Consider the following 27,524-nt stretch of genomic DNA (forward strand, 5'->3'; position numbering starts at 1 on the left):
TGCGGAGCGAAATGAGAACGGTCCAGCATTAAGACCGCATTAAGAGCAATAATTCTTATTAACTGCTATTGTTCTTTATTTATTTTTTTTTTATTGTTGTTATTGTTAGGCTATATATGCTATGTAACGTTTAGTGATTTTGATATTGCAGACTAAAATACCGGCAGGAATAAATATTTTGGCTAATTTACTTATTAAAACCAAAGGTGTTCATCAGTGATTGTATATCAAGAGCATGGACACGTTGTGTGCATTTTGTTTTGTGCTTTTACCAGAACGAGAAACGCTCGATTGTCTGTGTGAAAACTGCGCGTGTGCACGAGCACCAAGAGAACTAATAACAGCAGCAACGAGCATGATTTCAGAAACAACACGTTCCAGCGGATAGATCGCCTCTTATTTAACACAGACCTATATCTTATCGAATTGAGATATTTCTTTCTCTTTAGGTACAATTATTCGCTGAGTTTAAGTTCACTTTTGGGACTTTTCAGATTCTCGCAGAGAGCCAGCTGAAAGCGCACCCTGTTTTTTTATTTTATTTTATTTTTCAAAAGTAGCCTACAAGGTTTTGTTGTTATTGTGAGCATACACAAATAAAAGTAGACCATTTGTAGTCTTGCATCAATCTGTAGGCTATCACCAAAAATGACGGAAGGCCTGTTTTAAGTTGTTTCAGCTGTCATGAGGAGAAAATCCATCAGAACGCGCCGGCGCTTTCGTCGGCCAGAGGGATAAAAATGTAACCAATTTAGTTTCATATTTATATTTAAATATTGGCCTATAGCCTAATTTAATTTTTTTAAGATGTCACCAATGTTGATTATGAAAAGTGAATAGCATGACGGATGCGCAATGTTGGGAGACATGCAGCGGGTCAGACATAAGTTTGACCACTTCATTAAGTTTTGTTTTATAGTAAGTCTTTCTTTAAAGTGAATTTCGTTTTGTAGAAATTGTATCTTAATTTCAATCAATGTTTCATCAACCAATTGCCTATATTTAATAATTAGGAAGAAAACCAAGAACGTCGGGTGTGGAATGGATTGAAGTGCGTAACAAACGAAACCATGTTTCCGCGGCCTTTGAATAAGGCTCAATCAATATACGTCTTTCTGTTTTAATTAAATTTATTTATTGCTTTATTACATGTCTTTATTACTTAAATAATTGATAAGATGTTTTTGGTCGAACAATATATTTTAGCTGGTCTAGTTAGACACAAATTTGCGTAGTGGCTTATTGTGCAAATGTTTTTTTTCCTACCACACGCCAAACTCATAACATTCCTTGCAGATTTAAAAAAAAAACTAACAAAAAAAAAAAAACACGACGCTCCGACTTTTAAAAAATCCCTCCTCGCTCCAGTCAAAACTTCGCACATACTCTGCTCGGCAGCAGCAGACGCTGGCAACGCGCGGGGGAGGGTTGATCCCATTCGGAACTTCTGCAAATCCCCATAACACAAACAAATAAAGAAACTTACTGCAAATGCTCATAACAAGAGTCTAACAATTGTGTATTTCGTCAGCTTATTTCATATGAACAGATCAGGATGTTAAAATTAACAAAAAGCACCAAGATTGCAAAAAGGTCTGTCACGCGCATAGCTTAGGCTAATATTTTGAGTCTCCCGCCCTCTGGATTAATGGCTTTGGTGACAAACATTTTAAACAAAGCGCCCTTCCCCCATCTCAAACTTGTCAAGTGTTGCAGAGCAAGCACTGTTAGGTTGGGTGAGTGCTTTTTATACACTCAAGATAATGTAAACATTATACATTGATATATAAATGGAACACAATCGGTTTGTTGTTTTTGTTTGTTTTTCTTTAACATTTTTATTTTATTTCTTTGTCTTTAAGGAACATTGGATGGCAGTAAAGATTCTGTACAGTTATTGTTCTAATAATACGGAGCCATAATGTTACATATCTTGGTCAATTCTTTCGAGCTGCTTTACAGCTTAACCACAGTTTGCAACATCAACAGTTATTGAAATGAACTGAATCAACACAGATCTGCTGATATAAATAAAAAGGCCTAAATAAATAGCAAAAATCAAGATTGGGTTTGTACGGTTCATTTGAACTGTAATTTAATAATTTATGTTATGATGTTATAGAGGTACAATGTACAGATGCCTATATGTTTTGCATAAAGTAAGAATATTTAATAAACAGTCTTAAACTTCCAATATTAAACATGTTCTCGTCATTTTGCTCTTAACTGCAGTCAAAATACAAATAGGCCTATAAAATATTGTGTAGCCCATTGTGGAGAGTCAGATTAGGCGCAAACTATCTATAGCAGAAACTTTTTATCTTAATAGCCTAGCACTTGTTGAATAACAAAATGTTGATTATTGGGATATCAACGTTTTTTTTTTGTTCGTAATTGTGTAGCTTATGGCATGACATTTCTTTTTGTAATGTTTATGAGCGTGTTAATGGATACAAACTGCACAATTGCAGTTTATCAGATTGTTACATAGCTATAATTGCACGATATGGTTGAAACATTAACACATTAAAATCGTCTGATAATCATACAGTAGTTAACATGAACCCTTTGTAAGCGATGTATTACCATTACATCATGGGCATACGGGACACCCCTGCAGCCCCCACGCTATGATGGGCCCTGTCGCAGATTATTTGCTATTTAGCCTTTGCTTTTTTTAGAACTAAACTCAATTGACTAAAGATAAAAAATAAAGCATCCAACTGAATCAGTAGGATGCTTTATTTTTATCTTTAGTCAATTGAGTTTAGTCGAAAATGCAAGCAGAATACAATAGAAAATAGTGCTAAATTACCACAAAAGGGGGAAAAATTCACAGTTGTTTCCATAGCAGTTTGTAAGGTAGCCAAGACAACAGCAAGCTTTGATGCGCTGTTACTGTTAGCGGTCGTGTGCCGAGACAAATAAATATGTTCGGTCTTTGCTGAGATATTATTATTATTATTATTATTATTATTATATTGCCCAAACGTAAATATCCTAGCCAATAAGTCTAGAGTTAGGCTATTTCTTTATTCTTTTACTGTAAATACATGAATTTAGTTTAGGCCTAGGTTGATGCACCGATCGAAATTACTGAAAATTTGCAGCCGAAACAGCAATTTAAGCGCTTGTCTAGAAGGGAACCTTATATAGCCTAGCCTATTACGCAAATTTGTGTCTAACTTAGAATTTAGACCAGCTAAAATATATTGTTAGACCAAAACATCTTATCAATTAATTAAGTAATAAAGACATGTATTTAAGAAATTTAATAAAAACAGAAAGACATCTATTGATTCAGCCTTATTCAAAGGCCGTGGAAACATGAGTTCCTTTGTTACGCAATCCATTCCACATCCGACGTTCTTGGTTTTCTTCCTAATTATTAAATATAGGCAATTGGTTGATGAAACATTGATTGAAATTAAGATACAATTTCTACAAAACGAAATTCACTTTAAAGAAAGACTTACTATAAAACAAAACTTAATGAAGTGGTCAAACTTATGTCTGACCCGCTGCATGTCTCCCAACATTGCGCATCCGTCATGCTATTCACTTTTCATAATCAACATTGGTGACATCTTAAAAAAAAAATATATTAGGGTATAGCCCAATACTTAAATATAAATATGAAACTAAATTGGTTACATTTTTATCCCTCTGGCCGACGAAAGCACCGGCGCGTTCTGATGGATTTTCTCCTCATGACAGCTGAAACAACTTAAAACAGGCCTTCCGTCATTTTTGGTGATAGCCTACAGATTGATGCAAGACTACAAATGGTCTACTTTTATTTGTGTACGCTCACAATAACAACAAAACCTTGTACTTGTGAAAAATAAAATAAAATAAATAAAAAACAGGGTGCGCTTTCAGCTGTCTCTCTGCGAGAATCTGAAACGTCTCAAAAATAAACTTAAACTCAGCGAATAATTGTACCTAAAAAGAAAGAAATATCTCAATTCGATAATAAATTCGTAGGTCTGTGTTAAATAAGAGGCGGTCTATGCGCTGGAATGTGTTGTTTCTGAATTTGTATTTGATATTTTAAGGAATAGAATACACTCCTGCATTTAAATGCAGGAGTTGTAGTTTTTATGACGTTTTATTAATCCGTCCATTCTTTTTAGTTTCAATGATTTAGCTAAATCGTGCCTTAATAATGGGAGCGAAATTATTCAGTGACTCACGTTTTAAAATAAAGGATATAATTCATGAAACACACAACAATTTCTTAATCAGTGTCCAAACAGATAGGCTATATTTTTTCTAAGTAGTTATCTGTCAAAATAAAGGACAGGTAACGAAGAACAAAGTATGTGCGTGTCAAAAATCCATACTGTTTTATTAAAGGAGTTTAAAATATAAATAAAAAAATGTATTTGTGATAAATATAGGCATAATATGTAAGAAACTTGACATTTTGCATAAAGATAAATGTGCTTAGATGCATTTGTTGGATAACGTGGTTAAAGCTCCACTCAGCGGTCAAAAGCTGCAAATGCACTTTGCGACGCGGCGGCGGCGGCACGCGCGGCGGTAGAAACACCGTTTTGGATGGCCACCTACTGTACCATTGGTCAGTGACGATAACGTAATAGGAGGTGTGCGCTGAGGCTCCGCCTTCACTCGCGTGGGACGCGTCTTTCACTCATTTGATCTGTAGAGTATAATGAGGTAAGAGCTCTGCGGGTGAAAACATGAACACACTGGATAGCCGCTTCATAGTACAAAATGAAGTTGTCCTTGTGATAAAATGAGGCACTAACACTGTTTTTCATGTTTGATACTGTAAAGCTGCTTGATTTTAAGCAATCCATTGAATAAAGTACTATATAAAGACGTGACGTGAGTGCTAATTTGCTGAGCTCGAGCTAACATACCCATGTTGTTATGATCAGATGCTTTTCTTATGCTTTCTATAATAAATGCTTGCTGTTTTCTCATTTTTGTTATGTTTATTTTGTTACTGAGAAGAAAGTGTACGTCACATATTTACATATTCATATAACCATCGCTCTCAGCAGTGTGGGTGGCATCAGATGGTCGTTTACAGTATATCGCTGGTCACGCATTTCGAACTTCGTTTTACCCCTAAACGAAGAACGCAACAGAACTTCGTTTGAAGTATACCGGAGCCTTTTGTGTCCACAATTAGTCTTCATTTCATTAAGTGTCCTTTAACTTTCCCCAGTCTCAATTTCCCACTTGCACCAAATTTGCGTTCTGCTGCAAGATTGCCGTTTTCCTTTGCATGCTGTACAACAGTCAATTTAAACCGTGTAACTGTTTCTTTTTTTTGTTGTTGATTGCATTTTAGTGATATAGTGATAAGGCTGGCAGCACGATTCAGATGATTAAAAAAAAAAGTGTATAATCCGGAAAATATGGTAATACATAATACGTGTTTTGTCAGAATTCAGAAGGAAAACACTAGCCATTCAGTCTTGGATATCACTAATACACTCTGCTAACTTGGAGAATTTAAATATTTTATCATGTCTGGAGGTAATATAAAGCTGTGTATCTTCTGCATAGCTGTGGAAATAAATGCCTGATAATGGTTCCTGAAAATGTCCCCCAAGGGAAGCATATACCAGTCCCTCCAGGATTTTGCGTTTTTTTGTTTTGTTTTTTGTGTGTGATTTTTGCGATCAAATGACTGATTTTGTGGTGGTAATTTCCAGAAATTTGTAAAAAATTTGCTTTTTTTTTTATTTTATTTTATTTAGAATACCACATTTACCATGTGTTATGTTAGATGCACAATAGACATACATGGCAATAGAACAAACAAAATGCACAAATCTTGTTTATTGTGGTGTCTTGCTAAAAAAGGCTAATCCAGTGGTGTACTAGGCTATCTAGCTTTAATAAAATGATCACTTATGGTGGGAAATGTGACACAAATCTTACAGGTAAGCCACAGCAATAAGCAAATGCCTAATAATAATACAAGTAAAAAGTTTTCAAGTAATTAAGTATTCAAGTAAACAGTCAGCAATAAAATAATAGCCTAAACAAATTACAATAGGACAAATAAATACAATATAAAGATACAGATACAAACAGGGCTTTAAGTTTAAGTACTGTTTGTTTTTCCCCTGTTGTTGTTTGATTAATATTAACGACACAGACAGGAGCGGGTATGCAGGGTTCTAAATTAACTGGTCAAAATATCACAGAAATCTCATTTGTTATTAACTATTAATAAAAATGGGGACAATACATTTTTGAATGTTTTTCTTTTTTAATTGTTCACTGTAAACCCTAATAAGTTTAGACTACTTTAATTTTATTATTTGGACTTTTGGTCTGGTTTTAATAACATTCACCAAAAAACATTAACCAAGCCTAACTAAAAAAGTATTACACTATTTTGAAAAATCACATTACAAAATTAAAACAACATAAATATGAGATAAGATAAATAAAATGGCATTTAACAAATATTTTTAACATTTATTATTGAATTTAATATTTTCATTTTCATGAGCTGTTTAATAGGCTACTGTACAGAAATGACAACTTTTTAAACGTTCAACTATTTTTAACTATTATTCTGCATTTTAGACGTTGCAAGTGTATTATTATTTTATTATAATTGTTTTATTTATTCATATCTGAGTGTACCTTCACTTCGTGATACAGTTAAGACGTGTGTGGAAATTGCTGCTTTGTGACTGACGACGTTTAAATAGTCCAAAACAATCCCGCACCTTGTTTAAGCCCTGTTATAAAACACATAACAATGTGACATTTTGTTGATTTTGCGTTGTATTCAGCGATCGTGGAATCGCGAAAAAACTGGAGGGACTGATATACAAAGAGAATAGTAGAGGACCTAATATTAAGCCCAGTGCACTCCATACTTTAATCCACCTCACTATTAACACAAACTAACTGGTAATCAACTGGTATTGATTAGAGGTATGCATCTGTGGTCAGATGATATAAGCAAGTCATTTGTAACTATGATATGCCTAAATCCTGTCTGAAACTCTTGACATTCACAGATAACTGTTTTTCTGCAGAAATTAGCATAATTGGGGTGACACTACTTTTCCCTAATATTTTAGACATAAGCGGCAGATAAGATATTTATGTGACCTGTCACGGAAACCAGGGACACAAGTCGGCAGCACAACTATTGAGCAAACTGAGAAAGAAGCTTTTTTTTTTTTTTTTCAAAATTGGTGATTTTCGTTTTTTTGCAGAATCTGTTAGTTGAGATCACGAAGAAGCATCTCCGTGTTTTACATAGCAGTATTGGTATATTTTAAAGCGTACATTTTGAGGTTGAAATCGGCTTGTTTTTCTGGGATTCTATCTCGCAGTAGGGGCGTGTCATTGTCTGTGTGTATTCATACTGGATAGGCCGGCTTTTGTTTCTTTTGTTATTGCCGCCGCCCTCCAAGGGAAGCGTGGCTACTTATTTATGCAGCGCTCTGGCCGTCTCTAGCTGATATCAAAATTTAATGAAGATGGACCTAAAAGAATATCGCAGATGAGCTGATCCGTGGCCGTTAACACCGAAAATGTTTTGAAGTACAACATACGGCTGGATTCTTTAGCTGCGGAAAAAAGAGTGGCAGGACATGCAAATTATTGGACATTTAGAGGCAAACAGACGCATAGTGCAAACTTAGGAGATGGTTACATCCACAAAGAAGACCCCAACAAAGAGAAAGTGTGCCCGAACAACTTATTACATTGGAGGCAACAAGATCTTTTCTGTTTCTTATGGGGTGAGTTTCCATAAACATCAAAGTTTGTCGTTTTGTGTTCATTCAAGAACACGTAGGCTACACGTTATCTCATGTGTCTTCGGTTATTAGCTAGCTCAGGACTGTCATTTTATTTGTAATCGTTAGCATCGTATCACTTGCCAAAAAATTGCAGTTGGACGCGGCCTCATTTTTTTTGTAAGATATATGATCATATATAGTTTTACAACATAAACACTGCTCAGGTTGCATAATTTCTTGAAGAACGATGATGGAGAGCAGATCATTCAGAAGAAATGTGATGCAAACAATGGATAATATATTAATATTTCATGGATTTAACGCTTTTGTGGACAAAAAGTACTATTTTTTTTTTTTTTTTTTTTTCCTTTTGTTTTTCAATGGACACTCATTGACAATTTACCCAAGTGCAACGGATTGAATTTATTTCGTGATCACTATTTCAAAGGTATGAAGTCCCGTTTGATTTTTCGTGTTGACATGCAAACCTGACACAAATTTCAATTAAGTTACTGGTGCTGGAGCATATCGTAAAAAAGACGCCGTAGATTGACAGTAAACCTTTATAACTTTCTAATGATATAACCTATCTTTATTAGTTAATAAAGATAAGTTATATCATTAGAATATTAATATTTTAAACAGTATCTCCTTTGCCTGCTAACATGATCACGTCGCCTTAGGCGGGCGTGGTTTCAGTAACCATGGCACCTCAGTTTAAACACGTCCCGCCTCTTTGCCAATTTTCAGTTATCCGGGAGTGACGTGCGGTGACACGCAGCTAAGATGGCAGCGGCCTCATTTTCACCTCATTTTCGCTCTTCAGAAATCTACAGGTGATGTCACGGACACTACGTCCATATTTTTTTACAGTCTATGCCTAAAACAGTTATCCAGCTCTTTGTTTTTTGTACTATGTCAAATTCTTGACCAGCACTTCATACTCCACCCTGGAAGCATTTTCTATTATGGCATTGTTTAAGAAATAATAACATTCGTTTTAATAGTTGTAAGTTGCACATTCACATTATATACATTGTAGACCAGGAGAAAATTGAGTAGTTTTTCACTGGAGTGTAGCAAATTAGCTCAAAATAAATATGAATAATTAATCATATCTAGTTATAATTAATTATAAATATTTGGATCAGTTAATAAAATTAACTTAATGTAATAAAATTAATATTACAATCAATTAACCCGTGGTCCAATGAACACACAGTGTTAATTGTTTATTAATTCTAAGAAATGTTCATTTCCAGGTTATGGGAAATAACAATCTTATTGTACAGTACTACTAAAAGCCTGTAGTCAGGATCTGCATGAATAGGGACTCCAGTATATGAGCGCAAAACACAGACAACTTTACGTGTGACATGAACAAGACTTTATTAACTAGACTAAACGCTTAAACTACTCTAACATTCACACACATACATGCATACAGTTTACCGAGAGAGAGAGCTAAAGCAGAGTACAGGAAAGCAAGAAGTTACAGCATTGTTTGACATTCAGCAGATCAACAGCCTTGAGCAAACCATCAGTTTAGTTTTAACAGGCCCTTCTTTAAAAGGGGTAAGGATACTCAATGTATCAAATAATGAGACTAAGTTTGATACTTGCATGTCTCTCCAAGTTGAATTAAAACTGTCCTGATGTAATTTGTGGAGGCTCCTGTTGAATCTTTGCTGATATTGTCTTGATGAAAGAAAACCAGTTGGATTCAGAGGATCTTTGGTAAATGGAAGTTTCTAGGCCGAAGCCTGGCACAAGCTTGGGGTTCTGTAGAAGCTTCTAGCTTCATACAGCATCATATTAACATCAGCATTTTTCAGTAAAATGGGAAGAGAGAGGAAGAGGAGTTTGATCTTGTGATCAGTGAATATAAGGGGTGAAGATGTCACACCCTCTTAAGGTGTCTGAGCCAATAAGGAGTTTCCCTTTCAGAGGGAAGTTTTATGAGTCTTTGTTCTGTAGCAAGATATTAGCATAAGACACTGGATTGGATGAATGAGAAAAGAACCTTCTAGATTCTTATAATACTAATGTGCCACAGAGTTAGTAACATGTAACATAAATTACCAAATAGTTCAAAAGAGAGAATTAATACACAGAATAAAGCCTATAAAAGGAAAGTCATGAGATGGGAAAATTGGATACATGTTTATACATTTCCCAAGTGGTTATATAGAAAATACATAGGATTAAGATGGTTTATTTGTCTTTCTTAGAAAGAATGAAGTCAGAGTCTCTAGTCTCTGCAAAATTCTTTCTGATCGTAAAAGTTCCAAGTATCTGTAACAGGACGCCTAGTTCTGCCTGTGGTTTAGCTACGTTTGGTATGCTAGTTGCAGTTTTAGGGGGATGGGTTCACAGAACTTTGATAGAGTGAGTTTATGGGTAATTCGTTAAATATATTGAATAATTGTGTTTGATCACTCCAGATGCTTGCCAGGACTTTGCAGTTGGTGAAATGTAAATTTGTTTATTTGTATATCAGTAACTGTTACTATCTCTGTTTTGTCTTTTTGTTGTAGGCATTGATCGAGGCCTTTATCAGGGACAATGTTACGTTCAGTCTACCCAACAGCTTCAGACATTCAATTCAGCTAGAGCTATTACACAAGCTTCAACAAGGGTGAGATATGTCTTGATGCTTTATAGATGCTTAAAGGATTAGTCCACTTTAAAATAAAATTTTCCTGATAATTTACTCACCACCATGTCATCCAAGATGTCCATGTCTGTCTTCAGTCGAAAATAAATTAAGGTTTTTGATGAAAACATTCCTGGATTATTCTCCTTATAGTGGACCTCAATGGCCTCCAAACAGTTGAAGGTCAAAATTACAGTTTCAGTGCAGCTTCAAAGGGCTTTAAACGATACCAGACGAGGAATAAGGGTCTTATCTAGCAAAACGATCTGTCATTTTAATTTCTTTTCGACTGAAGAAAGACAGACATGAACATCTTGGATGACATGGGGGTGAGTAAATTATCAGGAAAATTTTATTTAAAAGTGAACTTATCCTTCAATGGATAATTGTGTGTGTATTCAGGGTGTAATGTATTTGTACTGAACCATTTCGGTACAGGGCTTTCGGTACGGTGCATGTGTGTACCGAAGCATTACATTGCAACATTGTAGCCTAACCACCAATAATCTCAATAAGCTCTGCGTTTTGTTACTTTCAATAAGAAACAGTGTCATCCTTCAAATTCTGTCCACGAAATCACGAAATTCAAACAGAAAATACCGTTTTGACGCTCTTTGATGTGGCGTGACAGATCACTGTACAAGCGCTCCAGTTCGAACGGCAGCGCGAGCGCGGAGCGCGGGTGAACGCGATCATCTCTTCCTGTTTAATACTATTTACAGAAAAAACATGAACGAACATCTGAAGGTATGTTGAAAGATACAGTACAAATTACTGAAATATCGTTCATATCTCTTGTAATTGCTCAATCGGTGTTTCAACGGTGGAAAGACATCAATGAATGCTTGTAAACAATAGGCTATGTCATGTAGCATTTACCTCAGAAAAGCCATTCAGTGTCCACAGCTTGTTAGTTCGCTAGAGAAATGAAATCCTAATATATGCACTGTATTAGCCTATATATTCATTTTATTTAACTTAAACTTTTATTGATGACTTGATTATTTAATGTATGTTTATATAAATCTGTAATGAAAATGACAACCACTGTGTAGAAATGTTTATATTTCAACAACGAATTGGAGTAAAAACATTTAGAAGTTAAAGGTGCCCTAGAATTAAAAATTGAATTTATATTGGCATAGTTAAATAACAAGTTCAGTTCAGTACATGGAAAAGACATACAGTGAGTTTCAAACTCCATTGTTTCCTCCTCCTTATATAAATCTCATTTGTTTAAAAGACCTCCGAAAAACAGGCGAATCTCAACATAACACCGACTGTTACGTAACAGTCGGGGTGTATGCCCCCAATATTTGCATATGCCAGCCCATGATTGAGGCATTACACAAGGGGAGTTAGTGGAGTTAGTATTACACAAGGGCAGAACGTCTGGATGTGCACTGCTGAATAATCAGACTAGGTAAGCAAGCAAGGAAAACAGCGAAAAATGGCAGATGGAGCAATAATAACTGACATGATCCATGATATCATGATATTTTTAGTGATATTTGTGAATTGTCTTTCTAAATGTTTCGTTAGCATGTTGCTAATGTACTGTTAAATGTGGTTAAAGTTACCATCGTTTCTTACTGTATTCACGGAGACCAGAGCCGTCGCTATTTTCATTTTTAAACACTTGCAGTCTGTATAATTCATAAACACAACTTCATTCTTTATAAATCTCTCCAACAGTGTGTAATGTTAGCCGTTAGCCACAGACCATAGCCTCAAACTCATTCAATATCAAATGTAAACACCCAAATAAATACAATACTCACATAATCCGACGCATGCATTCAGTATGCATGACGAACACTTTGTAAAGATCCATTTTGAGGGTTATATTAGCTGTGTAAACTTTGTTTGCTGTGATAGAGTCGAGAGCTCGGAAGGGGGCGGAGAGCGCAAGCATTTAAAGGGACCGCAACCTGAAATCGGCTCGTTTCTAATTATGCCCCAAAATAGGCATTTAAAAAAATCTATGGGGTATTTTGAGCTGAAACTTCACAGACACATTCAGGGGATACCTTAGACCAGGGGTCTCAAACTCAAATTGGCGGGGGGCCGTTTCTGTGATTGACACCTCATAGGAGGGCCATATTAACATTCAAGCGCAAGAAAGCGCAACATTTCAGAAAATTTACTTTGCATTATTTCTCATTTACATCAAATTTGCCTACTAAAATATCTTTATACCTATACTATAAATATTCTATTTACCATACTAAATGTAAACAGCAGTGTCTCTCTCATTGTTACAGAGTGTAATATAATTATATAATACTATTACTAATATACTACTACTGCGGTTGAGAGCGCGGCTCATGGTTGCATAGCAACGACAGACGTCACTGGAGCGAAAGCGCTTTGGAAAGGAGAATGCGGCTCGTCCGCTTATGTGACGCGATATGTGAATGCCCCCATAGAACGGCGACTTTTTCTTTGCATATCAGACAGGTAGGAACTGGAGGAGAATAATAATAATAATAATAATAATAATAATTTAGCGGGCCGGATTATGTTTTATTTTTGAGATCAATTGCGGGCCGGGTAGAGGGGGAGGGCGGGCCGTAAATGGCAGTTTGAGACCACTGCCTTAGACTTATATTACATCTTTTAAAAAAAAGTTCTAGGGCACCTTTAATGCAAAAAACTGCCTTAGGTGCAGCTTACATGTTTGCATACAATTTGTTATTTGAGTGCTGATTATTTTATCTAAAAATAAAAAGCAATTGAATTTAAGCTAATAGTTTGGGTTGTTAACCATTTATATTATAGTAGCATAATGTTCAAGTAAGGGCTCCCTACATAGTTTATACCATTAGCAAAGATCTTTTTTTTCTTTTTTTTTCCCCTTAAACTTTGTTATAATTTAGTTTAATATATTTAAAGACAAAAACACAATTTGTTCAGTAAACCACTGTTTAATAAAAAAAAAGCAATTTTATGTTGAGTTTTCTCCCCACCTGCTGTACCGAAAACCGTACCGAACCGTGACTTCAAAAACGAGGTACATACCGAACCGTGAGTGTTGTGTACTGTTACACCCCTAGTATTCAGTGTTCAAAATGACATTCTGAACAGCATCTGAGACATGCTTTCAATCACTACTGAAATGTTTAGAGCCTCATTTTTCAGTTTGCATAAATAAGCATAGAATATGTTTAGTACTTAGAATGAAAGCCTATCAAGCAAGAAGGCAACCCTGCAAATCACTGTTTTTTTTTTTTTTGTTTGTTTTGTTTTGAGAAAATGACAGTACAGTATAATAGATCTATGTACTTTTGTCTGCATTGCTTTTTCCTTTTTAAACCAGAAATTCTTATTTCAAATGAAATAATTCTTATTTCATCATAAACCATAGATTATATTCAACTTGTTTATATGTATACATTGAGGGAGAGTAGTTATTTTTGTAAGTTTGCCCACTTACAAAGAAATAAAGGGTCTATAATCAGGGTTCCCGCGGGGTCTTAAGTCTTAAAAAGTCTAAAATTCTGAACTTTAAATTTAAGGCCTTAAAAAGTCTTAAAAATGGCCAGATTTTCATCCGAGGTCTTAAATTTCATTTAGTCAGGTCTAAACTTTTTTTTACCCATTTCCAGAAACGCTACCTGCTGAAAGTTATTACAAAGTAGCAAAAAAGTAGCGAGTCGTAGTTCTTTCTGGAGTATATTGGTGTTGGTATACGCGTTGATAAAACTACAAATCCCGTGATAAATGCAATACCTGTCCGCGAAATACGTCTGCGTCTCCTCAGAGTTACTTTCAACTAGACATGGCTAGATCACAGCGATTTCTGCTGTTGGTTACAAGCGGTACCCAGCTCCATGTACGAGGCTCACTGCAAACTTTGCAAAATAAAAAACAATTACGGACTCAGGGTGTGAAGGCGCTGGAGTCACACGCCAGAGCGGAGAAACACAAGCTAGCCGCAAAATGCCTTTAGCAGACTCGGCCAATTAGCCTCACCACTGCCGTCGTCCTTCTCAATGCCTGGTCCCTCCGGTCTCCAGCGCAATATCATCACAGCTCCATCGAACAACCTTTGGGGTACTTTTGGATCGACTGACACATCGAAAGCCGAGGTGCTTTGGATACTACACATGGTGACTAAACACCACTCATTTAATAGCAACAGCGAGATTAGCGATCTCTTCCAAGTGATGTTCCCTGATTTAGTAATCGCGAAGACGTACTGCGGGCCCAACAAGATCGCTTATGTGGCGAGATTTGGATTGGGGGAGTTTATAAAGGGGGAATTGATTCGTACTCTTACCGGGCCGTATGTCGTAATGTTCAATGAAAGCCAAAATGAGACCACCAGGTCAGGACCAAGCAGCTTGACGTCCACATTCGTTTCTGGAACAATGGATTTGTTAAGTCGAGGTACCTGGGCTCACAATCCATGATAGGTAGATAGATAGATAGATAGATAGATAGATACTTCTGGATGATTAGAGTATCTATCTATCTATCTATCTATCTATCTATCTATCTATCTATCTATCTATCTATCTATCTATCTATCTATCTATCTATCTATCTATCTATCTATCTATCTAACGGATTATCTGGTGTGTGTGTGTGTGTGCTACATTGGTTGTTACCTGGGTTGGAGTAGCCTGTTCAATCTCTATTAGGCTATTAATATGCTATTTTGTAATGTAAATCTATTTGAGGGCAAGTTTGTTTTAGCCTATTTTCATTTTGTGCCTAAGGTTTTGGGCATTTGGCACATTGTGGTGTGTGGAAGGTTACTAATGTGATTGCTTTATCTGTAAATTAAATGAATGCTTTTTCAATGACTGAATTCATTGAAATAAAATGATTTTTTCAGAATTTCTTTGATTTGAATATTTTTTGGTAATGTGTCGTGTAGGTCTTAAATTTCAATCTTTATGGTCTTAAAATGTCTTAAAAAGGTCTTAAATTTGACTTACTGAAACTTGCATGAACCCTGATAATTTTATGGTAGGTTTATTTTAACAGATAGACAGAATATCACCCAAAAAATCCAGAAAAAACGCATTATATAAACATCATAAATTGATTTGCATTTGATCAAGTGAAATAAGTACTTGATCCCCTATCAACCAGCAAGAATTCTGCCTCCCACAGATTGGTGGAACACCAATGGGCACATAACTAATCCCGTCACTTTAAGAAAGTATTCCTAATTTAGGGAGGCCATATTTCTCATAGTAGAATACGGGACGGGTGAGCAAGGGGTGGGCAATATGACTATTTTATTTGTAATATGAGAATTTTTATTTCATGATAATTATTGTTATATAAAAAAAGAAATTTACAAACAATATGGCGCATACAATAGAGATAAAAAAATAAATAAACTTGTTTTTCAGATTCGGTAGGTTTATTTACCATGTATACATTTATTTAACATATTGTTGTCTGATTAACATTAATGACAGACAAATATTTAATTAGGCTACTGTCCCTTTAAGAAAGAATTCAGGGATGTAATATACTAACTGGTTTTACCATAGACTGTAAAGTTTTCACTCACCTGTTTACGTCCACTTAAGTTATAACTGACTGTATTTACATGAGATACTCCACACAATGGACATTTTTGCAACTATGTGTGCATTTGACCATTCAGGTGCAATGATAACTGATCCCGCGCTGTCTGAGAGAACTGGGATCGTGTGCAAGGAAAGAGAGAGAGAGAGTGCGCGTACTAGAGAGTGCTTTTAGTGTGTGTCATTCAGTGCGATTCCGCCTATCCCGCCTTCACTAATGGCAAGTTAATAGATAACGAATTGTGATTGGATGGTAATTTGGTTCTATGACATATTTATTTGGCTGTTCTCGCATGGCAGAACAATACTACTACTACTCGTTCTATCAGTCATAACGAAATTTTAGGAAAGATGAAATATGGGACTGTCCTGGGAAAAACGGGACATCTGGTCACCCCATCCTAATTTCAGCTAGTTATGTGTATAAAAGACACCTGTCCACAGAATCTGTATCTTCCATTCCAACCTCTTTATCACCATGGGCAAGACCGAAGAGCTGTCAAAGGATGTCAGGGACAAGATTGTAGACCTTCACAAGGCTGGAATGGGCTACAAGACCATCAGCAAGAAACTTGGTGAGGAGGACTGTTTGTGTGATTATTTGGAAATGGAAGAAATACAAAATAACCATCAATCACCCTCGGCCTGGAGCTCCATGCAAGATCTCGCCTCAAGGATGATTATGAGAAAGGTGAGGGATCAGCCCAGAACTACACGGGAGGAGCTTGTCTCAAGGCAGATGGAATCTCAAGGCAGTTGGGACCATAGTCACCAAGCAAACCATTGGTAACACACTACGCCGCAATGGATTGAAATCCGACAGCGCCCGTAATGTCCCCATGCTCAAGTAAGTACATGTACAGGCCCATCTGAAGTTTGCGAGTGAATATCTAACTGATTCATAGAAGGCTTGGGAGAAAGTGCTTTGTTCAGATGAGACAAAATTTGAGCTCTTTGGCATCAACTCAACTTGCCATGTTTGGAGGGAGAGAAATGCTGACAACGACCTCAAGAACACCATCCCTACAGTCAAGCATGGAGGTGGAAACATTATGCTTTGAGGCTGTTTCTCTGCTAAGGGTACAGGATGACTTCACCACTTTGAGGGGCCGATGGACGGGGCCAAGTGCTGTAAAACCTTGGACAAGAACCTCCTTCCCTCAGCCAGAACACTGAAGATGGGTCATGGATGGGTCTTACTGCATGACAATGACCCAAAACATACTGCCAAGGCAACAAAGGAGTGGCTCAAGAAGCAGCACATTAAGGTCATGGAGTGGCCTAGCCAGTCAGTCTCTAGACCTTAGTCCTATAGAAAATCTATGGAGGGAGCTGAAACTTCGATTTGTCAAGCGACCTCAAGGATTTAGACAGGATCTGTAAAGAAGAGTGGACCAAAATCCCTCCTTAGATGTGTGCAAATCTGGTGACCAACAACAAGAAACATCTTACCTCTGTGCTTGCCAACAAGGGTTTCTCTACCAAGTACTAAGTCAGGTTTTACTTGGTGATCAAATACTTATTTCACTCACTGAGATGCAAATCAATTTATAACTTTTATATAATGTGTTTTCCTGGATTTTTTGGTTGATATTCTGTCTCTATCCGTTAAAATATACCTACCATAATTTTAGACCCTTCTTTTCTTTGTAAGTGGGCAAACTTACAAAATCACCAGGGGATCATATAATTATTTTTCCCACTTTATATACAGGGCTTGTCAGTGACACTTGTCAGCAGTGGGGTGTAACACAGAGTACGTTTATATGGACAACAATATTCCGATATTAATATGATTAAGACAGTACTCTGATTAAGAAACTACCATGTAAACAGCGATTTTTGTTTACCTTAATCCGACTAAAGTCATACTCGAAGTAAACACAAATCGAGTTAAGACAGGTGGAGTATTCCTATTTTAGTCACATTATTGGAGTACATTATAGACATGTAAACACCTTAAAGGTGCCGTAGAACGCGTTTTCAAAAGATGTAATATAAGTCTAAGGTGTCCCCTGAATGTGTCTGTGAAGTTTCAGCTCAAAATACCTCATAGATTTTTTTTTTATTCATTTTTTTAACTGCCTATTTTGAGGCATCATTAAATATGCGCCGATTCAGCGTGCAGCCCCTTTAAATTCTCGTGCTCCCTGCCCCCGAGCTCGCGACTGCCTTAAACAGCATAAACAAAGTTCACACAGCTAATATAACCCTCAAAATGGATCTTTACAAAGTGTTCGTCATGCAGCATGTCTAATCGTGTAAGTATGGTATTTATTTGGATGTTTAGATGGTGCTCCGTGGCTAAAGCTAACATTACACACTGTTAGAGAGATTTATAAAGAATGAAGTCGTTTATGAATTATACAGACTGCAAGTGTTTAAAAAATGAAAATAACGACAGTCTTGTCTCCGTGAATACAGTAAGAAACAGTGGTAACTTTAACCACATTTAACAGCAACATGCTAACGAAACATTTAGAAAGACAATTCACAAATATCACTAAAAATATCATGATATCATGGATCATGTCAGTTATTATTGCCCCATCTGCCATTTTTCGCCATTCTTGCTTGCTTACCTAGTCTGATGATTCTGCTGTGCACATCCAGATGTTCTGCCCTTGTCTAATGCCTTGAACATGAGCTGGCATATGCAAATATTGGGGGCGTGCATATTATTATCCCAACTGTTACATAACAGTCGGTGTTATGTTGAGATTCGCCTGTTCTTCGGAGGTCTTTTAAACAAATGAGATTTATATAAGAAGGAGGAAACAATGGTGTTTGAGACTCACTATGCCAAGGTAAATTCATTTTTCCATTCTAGACAGCCATGAGTCTTTTTGGGAAAGATGCAACAAGTTTTTCACACCTGGATTTGGGGATCCTCTGCCATTCCTCCTTGCAGATCCTCTCCAGTTCTGTCAGTTTGGATGGTAAACGCTGGTGGACAGCCATTTTTAGGTCTCTCCAGAGATGCTCAATTGGGTTTAAGTCAGGGCTCTGGCTGGGCCATTCAAGAACAGTCACGGAGTTGTTGTGAAGCCACTCCTTCGTTATTTTAGCTGTGTGCTTAGGGTCATTGTCTTGTTGGAAGGTAAACCTTCGGCCCACTCTGGAGAAGGTTTTCGTCAAGGATATCCCTGTACTTGGCCGCATTCATCTTTCCCTCGATTGCAACCAGTCGTCCTGTCCCTGCAGCTAAAAAACACCCCCACACATGATGCTGCCACCACCATGCTTCACTGTTGGGACTGTATTGGACAGGTGATGAGCAGTGCCTGTTTTCTCCACACATACCGCTTAGAATTAAGGCCAAAAAGTTCTATCTTGGTCTCATCAGACCAGAGAATCTTATTTCTCCCCATCTTGGCAAACTCCATGCGGGCTTTCATGTGTCTTTCACTGAGGAGAGGCTTCCGTCGGGCCACTCTGCCATAAAGCCCCGACTGGTGGAGGGCTGCAGTGATGGTTGACTTTCTACAACTTTCTCCCATCTCCCGACTGCATCTCTGGAGCTCAGCCACAGTGATCTTTGGGTTCTTCTTTACCTCTCTCACCAAGGCTCTTCTCCCCCGATAGCTTAGTTTGGCCGGACGGCCAGCTCTAGGAAGGGTTCTGGTCGTCCCAAATGTCTTCCATTTAAGGATTATGGAGGCCACTGTGCTCTCAGAATTTTTTTTGTAACCATGGCCAGATCTGTGCCTTGCCACAATTCTGTCTCAGCTCTTCAGGCAGTTCCTTTGACCTCATGATTCTCATTTGCTCTGACATGCACTGTGAGCTGTAAGGTCTTATATAGACAGGTGTGTGGCTTTCCTAATCAAGTCCAATCAGTATAATCAAACACAGCTGGACTCAAATGAAGGTGTAGAACCATCTCAAGGATGATCAGAAGAAATGGACAGCACCTGAGTTAAATATGAGTGTCACAGCAAAGGGTCTGAATACTTAGGACCATGTGATATTTCAGTTTTTCTTTTTTAATAAATCTGCAAAAATGTCAACAATTCTGTGTTTTTCTGTCAATATGGGGTGCTGTGTATACATTAATGAGGAAAAAAAGATTTTAGCAAATTGCTGCAATATAACAAAGAGTGAAAAATTTAAGGGGGTTTGAATACTTTCCGTACCCACTGTGTGTGTGTGTGTGTGTGTGTGTGTGTGTGTGTGTGTGTGTGTGTGTGTGTGTGTGTGTGTATGTATATATGTATGTGTATGTATATATGTATGTGTATGTATATATGTATGTGTATATGTATGTATGGTTTAACATTCTTATTTGCATATTTGCTGTGTCATAGACTGCAACATGCTACCTGTTTACATAAAAGCTCTAGCATTGTGCATCCTCGTATTATATATTGCAGAGTGCACTCTCAAGTTTTTCCTAATTATATTTTTCGGACAACAAAGGTAAAAACAAAACAAAAAAACACTCCAATTCACGTGATTTTGTCACCATTTGACATTTCCCCCTCAAATGCCAGGGTTAAGCGTAGTGTGAAAAGCCCTTTAGATAGTAGCCCCACCTAAAATACCACCTTTTTTTTTTTTTTACTGAAAAATTTGTGTACTTTTGTTTATAAACATACCTGAATGTCTTGACCCATAAATTTTCATTATAAGTGGTTTACTATAAACATAATTTGTTTGTTAAGTCAACATATGGTAAATGACATACAACAAGGATAGAGCTTGTTGTATTTAAACCTAGAATATTACTTTAATGTGTGTTTGTTTATGTGACAGGGATAAGGCTCTGGAGGAAGTATGTCATAAACTGTGTGTGTGTAATGCAGTAAGAGATGCACTGGAGGGTGGTGTCCCTTGTGTGTCCTTCCATCAGCTGCTTCTCAATCCCAGCAAAAACACCATCAGCTTTCTGTTGGAGGTATATATAAACCCTGCTGCATCACTGAATCATTCACATTGCAAACTCCATTCTCTTAATTCAATACGTTCTCACTCTAAACTGTTCTAGTTCACATGGTATTTTGTCGAAATGAAATGCTCTTTTATGCTCAGTACTCTTTCTCATTTCTCCAGGTGTGTACAAGGTCATTGGATAAGGAGCACCTGTCAGAGACAAGCAAGAGGAAGATGGCTCTTTTCATCAAGTGAACACATTTATACAGTTTCAAGAACTATTTTCATCTAGTCAGACTTTTGACAATTAATTTTCAAAAATGCATTTTCTACATTTTGTTTGCTTTCACATTCTTTTTAAGGGTGGATTTGTTTAAAGTGGATTCTAATAGACTTAGACTTTAGACTTTTCCCCCTCAATATTGAAGTATAAATATTAGGTACTGTTTACCATTTCTTTTGTTTGTTGCCATTTTTATACATATTTTAGTCTTCACTACTAAATTTCATTTTAAATTGTCCCATTGTGTAACAATTGGACAAAAATATATTCCATGACCTCACTCTGTTAATTTGATTCTGAGCTTACCAGTTTTTTCAGAGATTTTAGTTTTTTTTTTTGTTTGTTTTTTTTTTTGTTGTTTTTTTTTCTCGTTTCCATTGCAGGACTGTTTGTGACCGGTTGGAGGATGTTTCTCTGGCCTTCATGGTGTCATCTCATAAACTCTTCAATGAACTTCTACAAGATGAGGAGAAGATACTGATGGAGCAGTTGAGGAAGAGCTCAGCCGCAGTCAACCTTAGTGCCAAACAACTGCCCTCATTCTACGATATACCTGGTACATCCTGATGCGCAGACATTTAATTGTGACATTATGAATTTTTTAATTTTATGATAGGTTGACTGTTTTTTTTGGGTTTGATGTGCTATTTGTGTCTTGTTTCTCAACAGTGTCTGCCAGTGTGAATATCAGCCAGCTTGAACAGCAGCTCATTCTGTCATTGGATGCTCGACATATCCGACAAATCCTCATTGAGCTGCATGGGATGGCCGAACGACCCTTCTGGAGGGTTAACAGTAAGGTCGGGAACGTTTTTTGTTTTGCAGCAAATCAACTAATTTGTGAACTTATTTGCAATATCAATTTTAACCAAAAATGCTTGTCACAAATCAATTTACATTTTTAAAGAGGATAAATTATAATTGTTGACATTGTGATTTAACTTTTTTTTTACTCGAGTTTACAATTATTTTAGTTACTTTAGTTTACATTTTAGTTACAAGTATGTTTGTTTTGTTTTTTCTTTGTTTTTTTTACAAGTACTTTAGTTTACAATTTTTTTTATTTTTTTTTATTTATTTTTTTTTTTTTCCTGTAGTGGGAAGTTCCTGTTGACTATGTTAACGTCATACTAGCAATAAAAGACAACCTGACACGAGACCTGGTGTACATCCTTATGGCCAAAGGTCTACACTGCATCAGTATAAAGGTGTGTATCCGCACAAGACTCACTTTAACATCATTCTGTATGTTTACATGCACACCAGAAAGCCAGCTTCTTAACCCTTGTGCATCAATTTTAAAAAGTTACTCAGAAGTCCTTAGGGTAGGGACACACCAAACCGATGCCAAAGAACTAGCACTGATAAAAGCTGACTGTGTTGTCACCTACATTAGGGCAAAAAACCTGCATGTGAACACACTGAGAGAACAGCAGCTGACTGTCAGCCAGCATGTGCGTTTTGTGTCTGAGTGTAAGGAGACCGCTGTCTATTTTTATCCATATTGGTAATTCAGAAAGGGAGCCTGGCACTGCAGGCTGCTGATACACAAACCGTAAACAAAGCAGCGTGTGCTTACCATTTCGAAAATCGTTCATGCTGATCACTTCTGTATTCCACTCGGCTCATGTTAATATTAAACATTCACCCCGGAACACTCAGGTACATGACATAAAATTAGAACAGCCTTCTGTCTGCACCACCTTGACTTGTTTGCTCACTGTTTTGCTATTATTTTCACACTTCAACTCGTTCACTAAACTGAACAGCCAATTCTCTCTCTCGCCCGATGGACCGATGCGGATGTTGAATAGGCCGGAAAAAAACAGATGGCATCTGACTAGAGCCAACAGTGCAGAACACACTGGGAAAACTTAGTCAGCCGATGCTTAAAAACGGTATGACGTTGCCTGATGGCCTTTGTGTGTTCCGGGCTTTAGAGGACAAAATGTCTGTCAAAATACTTTCAGAAAAATTTGAAGCTTGGTAGTACAGACTTAAGTTTGGTCTCATTTTAAAGAGGACACTTGGGAGATTACTGTTGAAGTAAAAAAAAGCTTAAAAAGTGAAAAAAATAAGTTATAGAGGTTTTTATTTTATGAATGATTAATTTTTTTTAATAAAATATATATTTTATAATACATGTTGAAATCAAAGCAATAAATCTAAAGTTGTTCCAATTTTAGGTTGATATTTTACGGAGCCCGGCAAGTCACCAGAAAAAAAAAAATCTGTGCAGAAAAACAATCCGTGCCAACGGTTTTGCAGTCCGCTCCCTCAGTTTCTAAACCGTGCTCACGAATTCTTAAACTGTTCCCTCGGTTTAACAAATCGTGCCCACGGATTAATAAACCGTACCCACAAATTTCCAATCCGTGCGCTCCGATTTTGCAAACCATACCCTTGGTTTTTAAATCCGTTCCCACAAATTCTTAATCTGTGCGCACACTTTCACAATCCGTTCCCACGGGTTTGTAAGAACTGTACTCACGAATTTGTGGCCCCGCCTTCAATCTTTGCCGGCAGATTCAACCAGGCCACCTATTTAGGTGCGGGAGGCTATAGGCTATTGTAAATAAATTTTATTTTTTAAAATGGAGAATTAACTGAACTTCATAATGGAAATTCATTTGAGAATTTCAATTATTTTTATCTTTTAAAGTCCATTTTGGGCAAAAAGCTTAGTATAATAAATCACCAAAACAAGTCTTCATGTTAAGAATGAATAGTACATTTCTAAAACTTTTTTTTTAATAAATAAAGCATTCATTAATTATTTTATGATGAACATACTGTCTTAAGTGCACTCATTTATAGTCATAAATTAAAAATAATTGATAAATACTTTTAAGCAATAAATAATAATAATAATAATTGTTGTTGTTGTTGTTATTGTTATTAGCCTATTGTTGCATTTAGGCTACATACATTTAGAAGAAGAAAAGAGGAACAAAGAAATTATAAGTCAGTCATAGTACACAATGCCAGGTTTATTAGGCAAAAATGATAAAGTTTTAAGATTATCACAAATAAATACATAATTCTTATTAAATTGTTGTATTCTGCTACCCATTGATAGAGAATCACTGCATTTAATATAATTTAATAAATTCAATAAAACAATAAGATTCGTTAACACGTACCTGGCCCAGGTGAAAAAATAGTATAGTAATTTATAGTAAATACTATAGTGATTTTGAACCATAGTAAAGTACTTGAATTAATTTATTGTGGGAATTCTGTAGTTGCTGTGATAATATAACAACTATATAAACAAATTACTTTAACCAATATTGTACTAGGTTTTCTACAACTTTAGGGTATATTATACTACAATACACACTACAGTTAAAACTAAAAACTAAAGTATACTACAGTATTTATAACAGTTTATCAGTTCGTTAATACTACAGTATGCTGTAGCATTCATTAACAAAGTGTTGTAAATACTATAATATATACAGTATACTATACATAGTATGGTTCAAAAACACTATAGTATTTACTGTAGTATTTTTTCACCTGGGGGAGTTTGCTGTTCTTCTTCTAAAATGAATCCGTGAGTACAGTTTTTACAAACCCATGGGAACGGATTGTGAAAGCGTGCGCACGGATTATGAATTTGTGGGAACGGATTTAAAAACCGAGGGTACGGTTTGCAAAATCTGAGCGCACGGATTGGAAATGCGCGGGTACGGTTTATTAATCCGTGGGCACAATTTGTTAAACCGAGGGAACAGTTTAAGAATTTGTGAGCATGGTTTGTAAACTGAGGGAACGGATTGCAAAACCGTTGGCACGAATTGTTTTTTTTTCTCCTATAGGTGTCGTGCCGGGCTCCGTAATATCTCAAAAATTAGCTGCCAACAAAATTTTATTTGGGTGCAGTTCCAAACTTTTTACATCAGATGCCAGCAAAGCTCCACTGGTATACATAGTGGTGGGATTTGTGATTTGTAGTACAGTATAATTTCTTTCTCTCAAACATTACACACACACACACACACACACACACACACACACACACACCACACTTTCACATTCATACCAGCACACTAGTGATGCGCGGGTCGGCTTTTTTTTCCAACCCACGGGTCCCGCTTTTATGAAATTATTTGGCCCGCCCCAGCCCGCCCCGCACCACTGTATCTATTTTTTACAACCCACCCCGCCCCGCACCCGCGACCATTTAATAGACATACTAGGCATTGTAATATAAATTAAAACAGCCTTTATTTCAGCCTGAAAGTGCTTGGAAACATCGCCCTGTAAACTGGCAACAACATACGATTATGAATATGAACCACAAATCAGTAATAACAAGATAATGATAAACATTTTCAACCTTTACAAAGCAGCGTTTGTATTCATCAAATAAGCTAAACAATTTTTGTATGTCAGTTGGGACATTCTAAAATGCTTAACGTGGCTTAATGTGCCAAGTGATATAAACAGACCAAACTTTATACTAGCTACTAAACATCATACTAATAAAGTATACTAAAGAAAAGCAGTTGAGCCCAGAATATGAACACAATTCGTTCAATTTCACGTTGTGTTTTCCTCCTATATTAAACCGCTATAAAGAAAAAGCTTAACGTTGTTTAATGTAGCCTAAGTCAGAGATCAAAGATCAAATTCTGCACAAAACAATTATTCTATATAGTATGCTTTTTTTGTATGGTATTTACTAAGTTTGGTTTGTTAATAACACTGCCTTAGTAAATTAAGCCACATTAAGCTCTTTCACGTTAAGTGTTTTATGTATCAGATTTGTATAGGACAACCGTTTACAGCCTACGCTACATAACCACAGAACCTTTGTTTTATTTAACACACGGAAATGTTCATTTACCGTTTTTATGTTCACTGTGAAAAAAAGAAAAGAATGGCATCCACTGTACCGGGGTTTAATCTATTTCGCCTAGACTCCACCCGAGCTTGCTTGATGCGCTTGTGGCCGGGATACAGAGAATCATTTTTGACACATTGACAAGCACAGGAAAGGCGATTGACTGCGACTGCAGGAAGCTTAGAATGTCCTCTCCATCCCAGAAGAACTGGCCCTCAATGTAGCGTTTTATTTTGTTTTATTTCTCCGTTTTTGTTGTCGTGGCTGGCGTCAGGAGCTGCTTGGCGTGACGCCAAAGGTTTGTGGACATCACGCAAGTTACGTTACAGCCTTCGTATTGTAACCTTATAAAAAAAAACTAATAAAATATGAAAATAGATATTCCCAAATATTTAATATTATGCTATAGGGAATTGCTCGCAACATACATGGATATTTTTTTAATGACCCGCCCCGCAAATAAAGTGACAATTTCTTAACCCGTTACCCGCGGGGTCCGCGGGTTATGAGACGACCCGCGCATCACTACAGCACACCTACACAATTATAGCTGCATACTTTGTCCAATTGGCTCTATAATATGCAGAAGCAGAAAATTTGAAAAAAAAGTGAGTATTTGCTTTATAGGCTAGACCTGAGAAAATGGTGCCATCTGGTTAAAAAAAAAAAAAAGTAAAATTTTCATTTTGAAAACTTGCCAACCGAATGAAAGCCTATAAACAAAGACTGCATCATTTTATAGTTAAATGGCCCTGGGATTAAAAAATTGGTTTCAGTGGAGACATTTTTGTCCCTAAAGTCCTAACTTTAACAATTTTGTGTACCTAATGCAAAATAGATTTATAAAAATAAATGAGGGTGAAATATTAAAATTCCAGTGAAAATACACATTTCTGTCAAAATGTTTGTCAAAGTGTATGCAGTCACCGTGAACTGGAAGTTGTGACCGACTTTACTTCAGTATTGTGATGTATTTCTGAGTGAAATGGAATATTGAATAAGAAAAATAGAGAGCGTGGTTTGTTTTTTTCCTGCTGGGAATTGATTGGATCTAGAAAAGTGGTTGTTCCATTCAGCTTGTTGTCAAAACTCAAGCAGAATAGAAGGAATAGGGGCAATTTTGATGTCATGCCGACCTTAACACAAGTAAAATGATCAAAAAACAAAACTGAAAGTGTCTTTAAAGGTGCTAAAGAGGATGTTTTGTTTTATACATTTTTGCAATATTACTTGAAACTGTCTTTACTAACTGATAAAAGACTATTTATTAGGTGCACTGAAAGGAATAATATTAATATACATCATCTGTGCACGAGGTAGGGCCTTAAAAACATCAGCCAATCGTTTACGCGATCATCGCGTAAACGATTGGCCTTCTGGCTTGTCAATCACTGCCGTGACGTTCCTTGAGAGACGTGCGCGGATTGGCCCTCTGGCTTGTCAATCACTGCCGTGACGTTCCTTGTGAGAGACGAGCGCGGCTGCGCGCTCCAGTAACTTTCCCCACTCTACAGGCGCCGCATGCAGTGTTTTTGTCAGGAGACAGGAGTAACAACTG

The 27,524-nt window shown here is 36.7% G+C and overlaps 1 protein-coding gene across 3 annotated transcripts in view; it reads left to right on the plus strand.

Annotated features, from left to right (window-relative positions):
- Positions 1-27,524, plus strand: part of ints8 (integrator complex subunit 8) — a 63,157-nt gene that overhangs the window by 34,702 nt on the left and 931 nt on the right. For all 3 annotated transcript variants that reach the window (XM_048186128.1, XM_048186129.1, XM_048186127.1), the window contains 6 exons: positions 10,292-10,392; positions 20,715-20,856; positions 21,012-21,082; positions 21,498-21,670; positions 21,784-21,914; positions 22,212-22,322. In XM_048186128.1, the coding sequence (XP_048042085.1) occupies positions 10,292-10,392; positions 20,715-20,856; positions 21,012-21,082; positions 21,498-21,670; positions 21,784-21,914; positions 22,212-22,322 (729 nt within the window). The remainder of the gene's footprint in view (positions 1-10,291; positions 10,393-20,714; positions 20,857-21,011; positions 21,083-21,497; positions 21,671-21,783; positions 21,915-22,211; positions 22,323-27,524) is intronic.

The sequence above is a fragment of the Megalobrama amblycephala genome, linkage group LG3 (assembly GCF_018812025.1).
Source record: "Megalobrama amblycephala isolate DHTTF-2021 linkage group LG3, ASM1881202v1, whole genome shotgun sequence".
Classification (NCBI taxonomy): Eukaryota; Metazoa; Chordata; class Actinopteri; order Cypriniformes; family Xenocyprididae; genus Megalobrama; species Megalobrama amblycephala.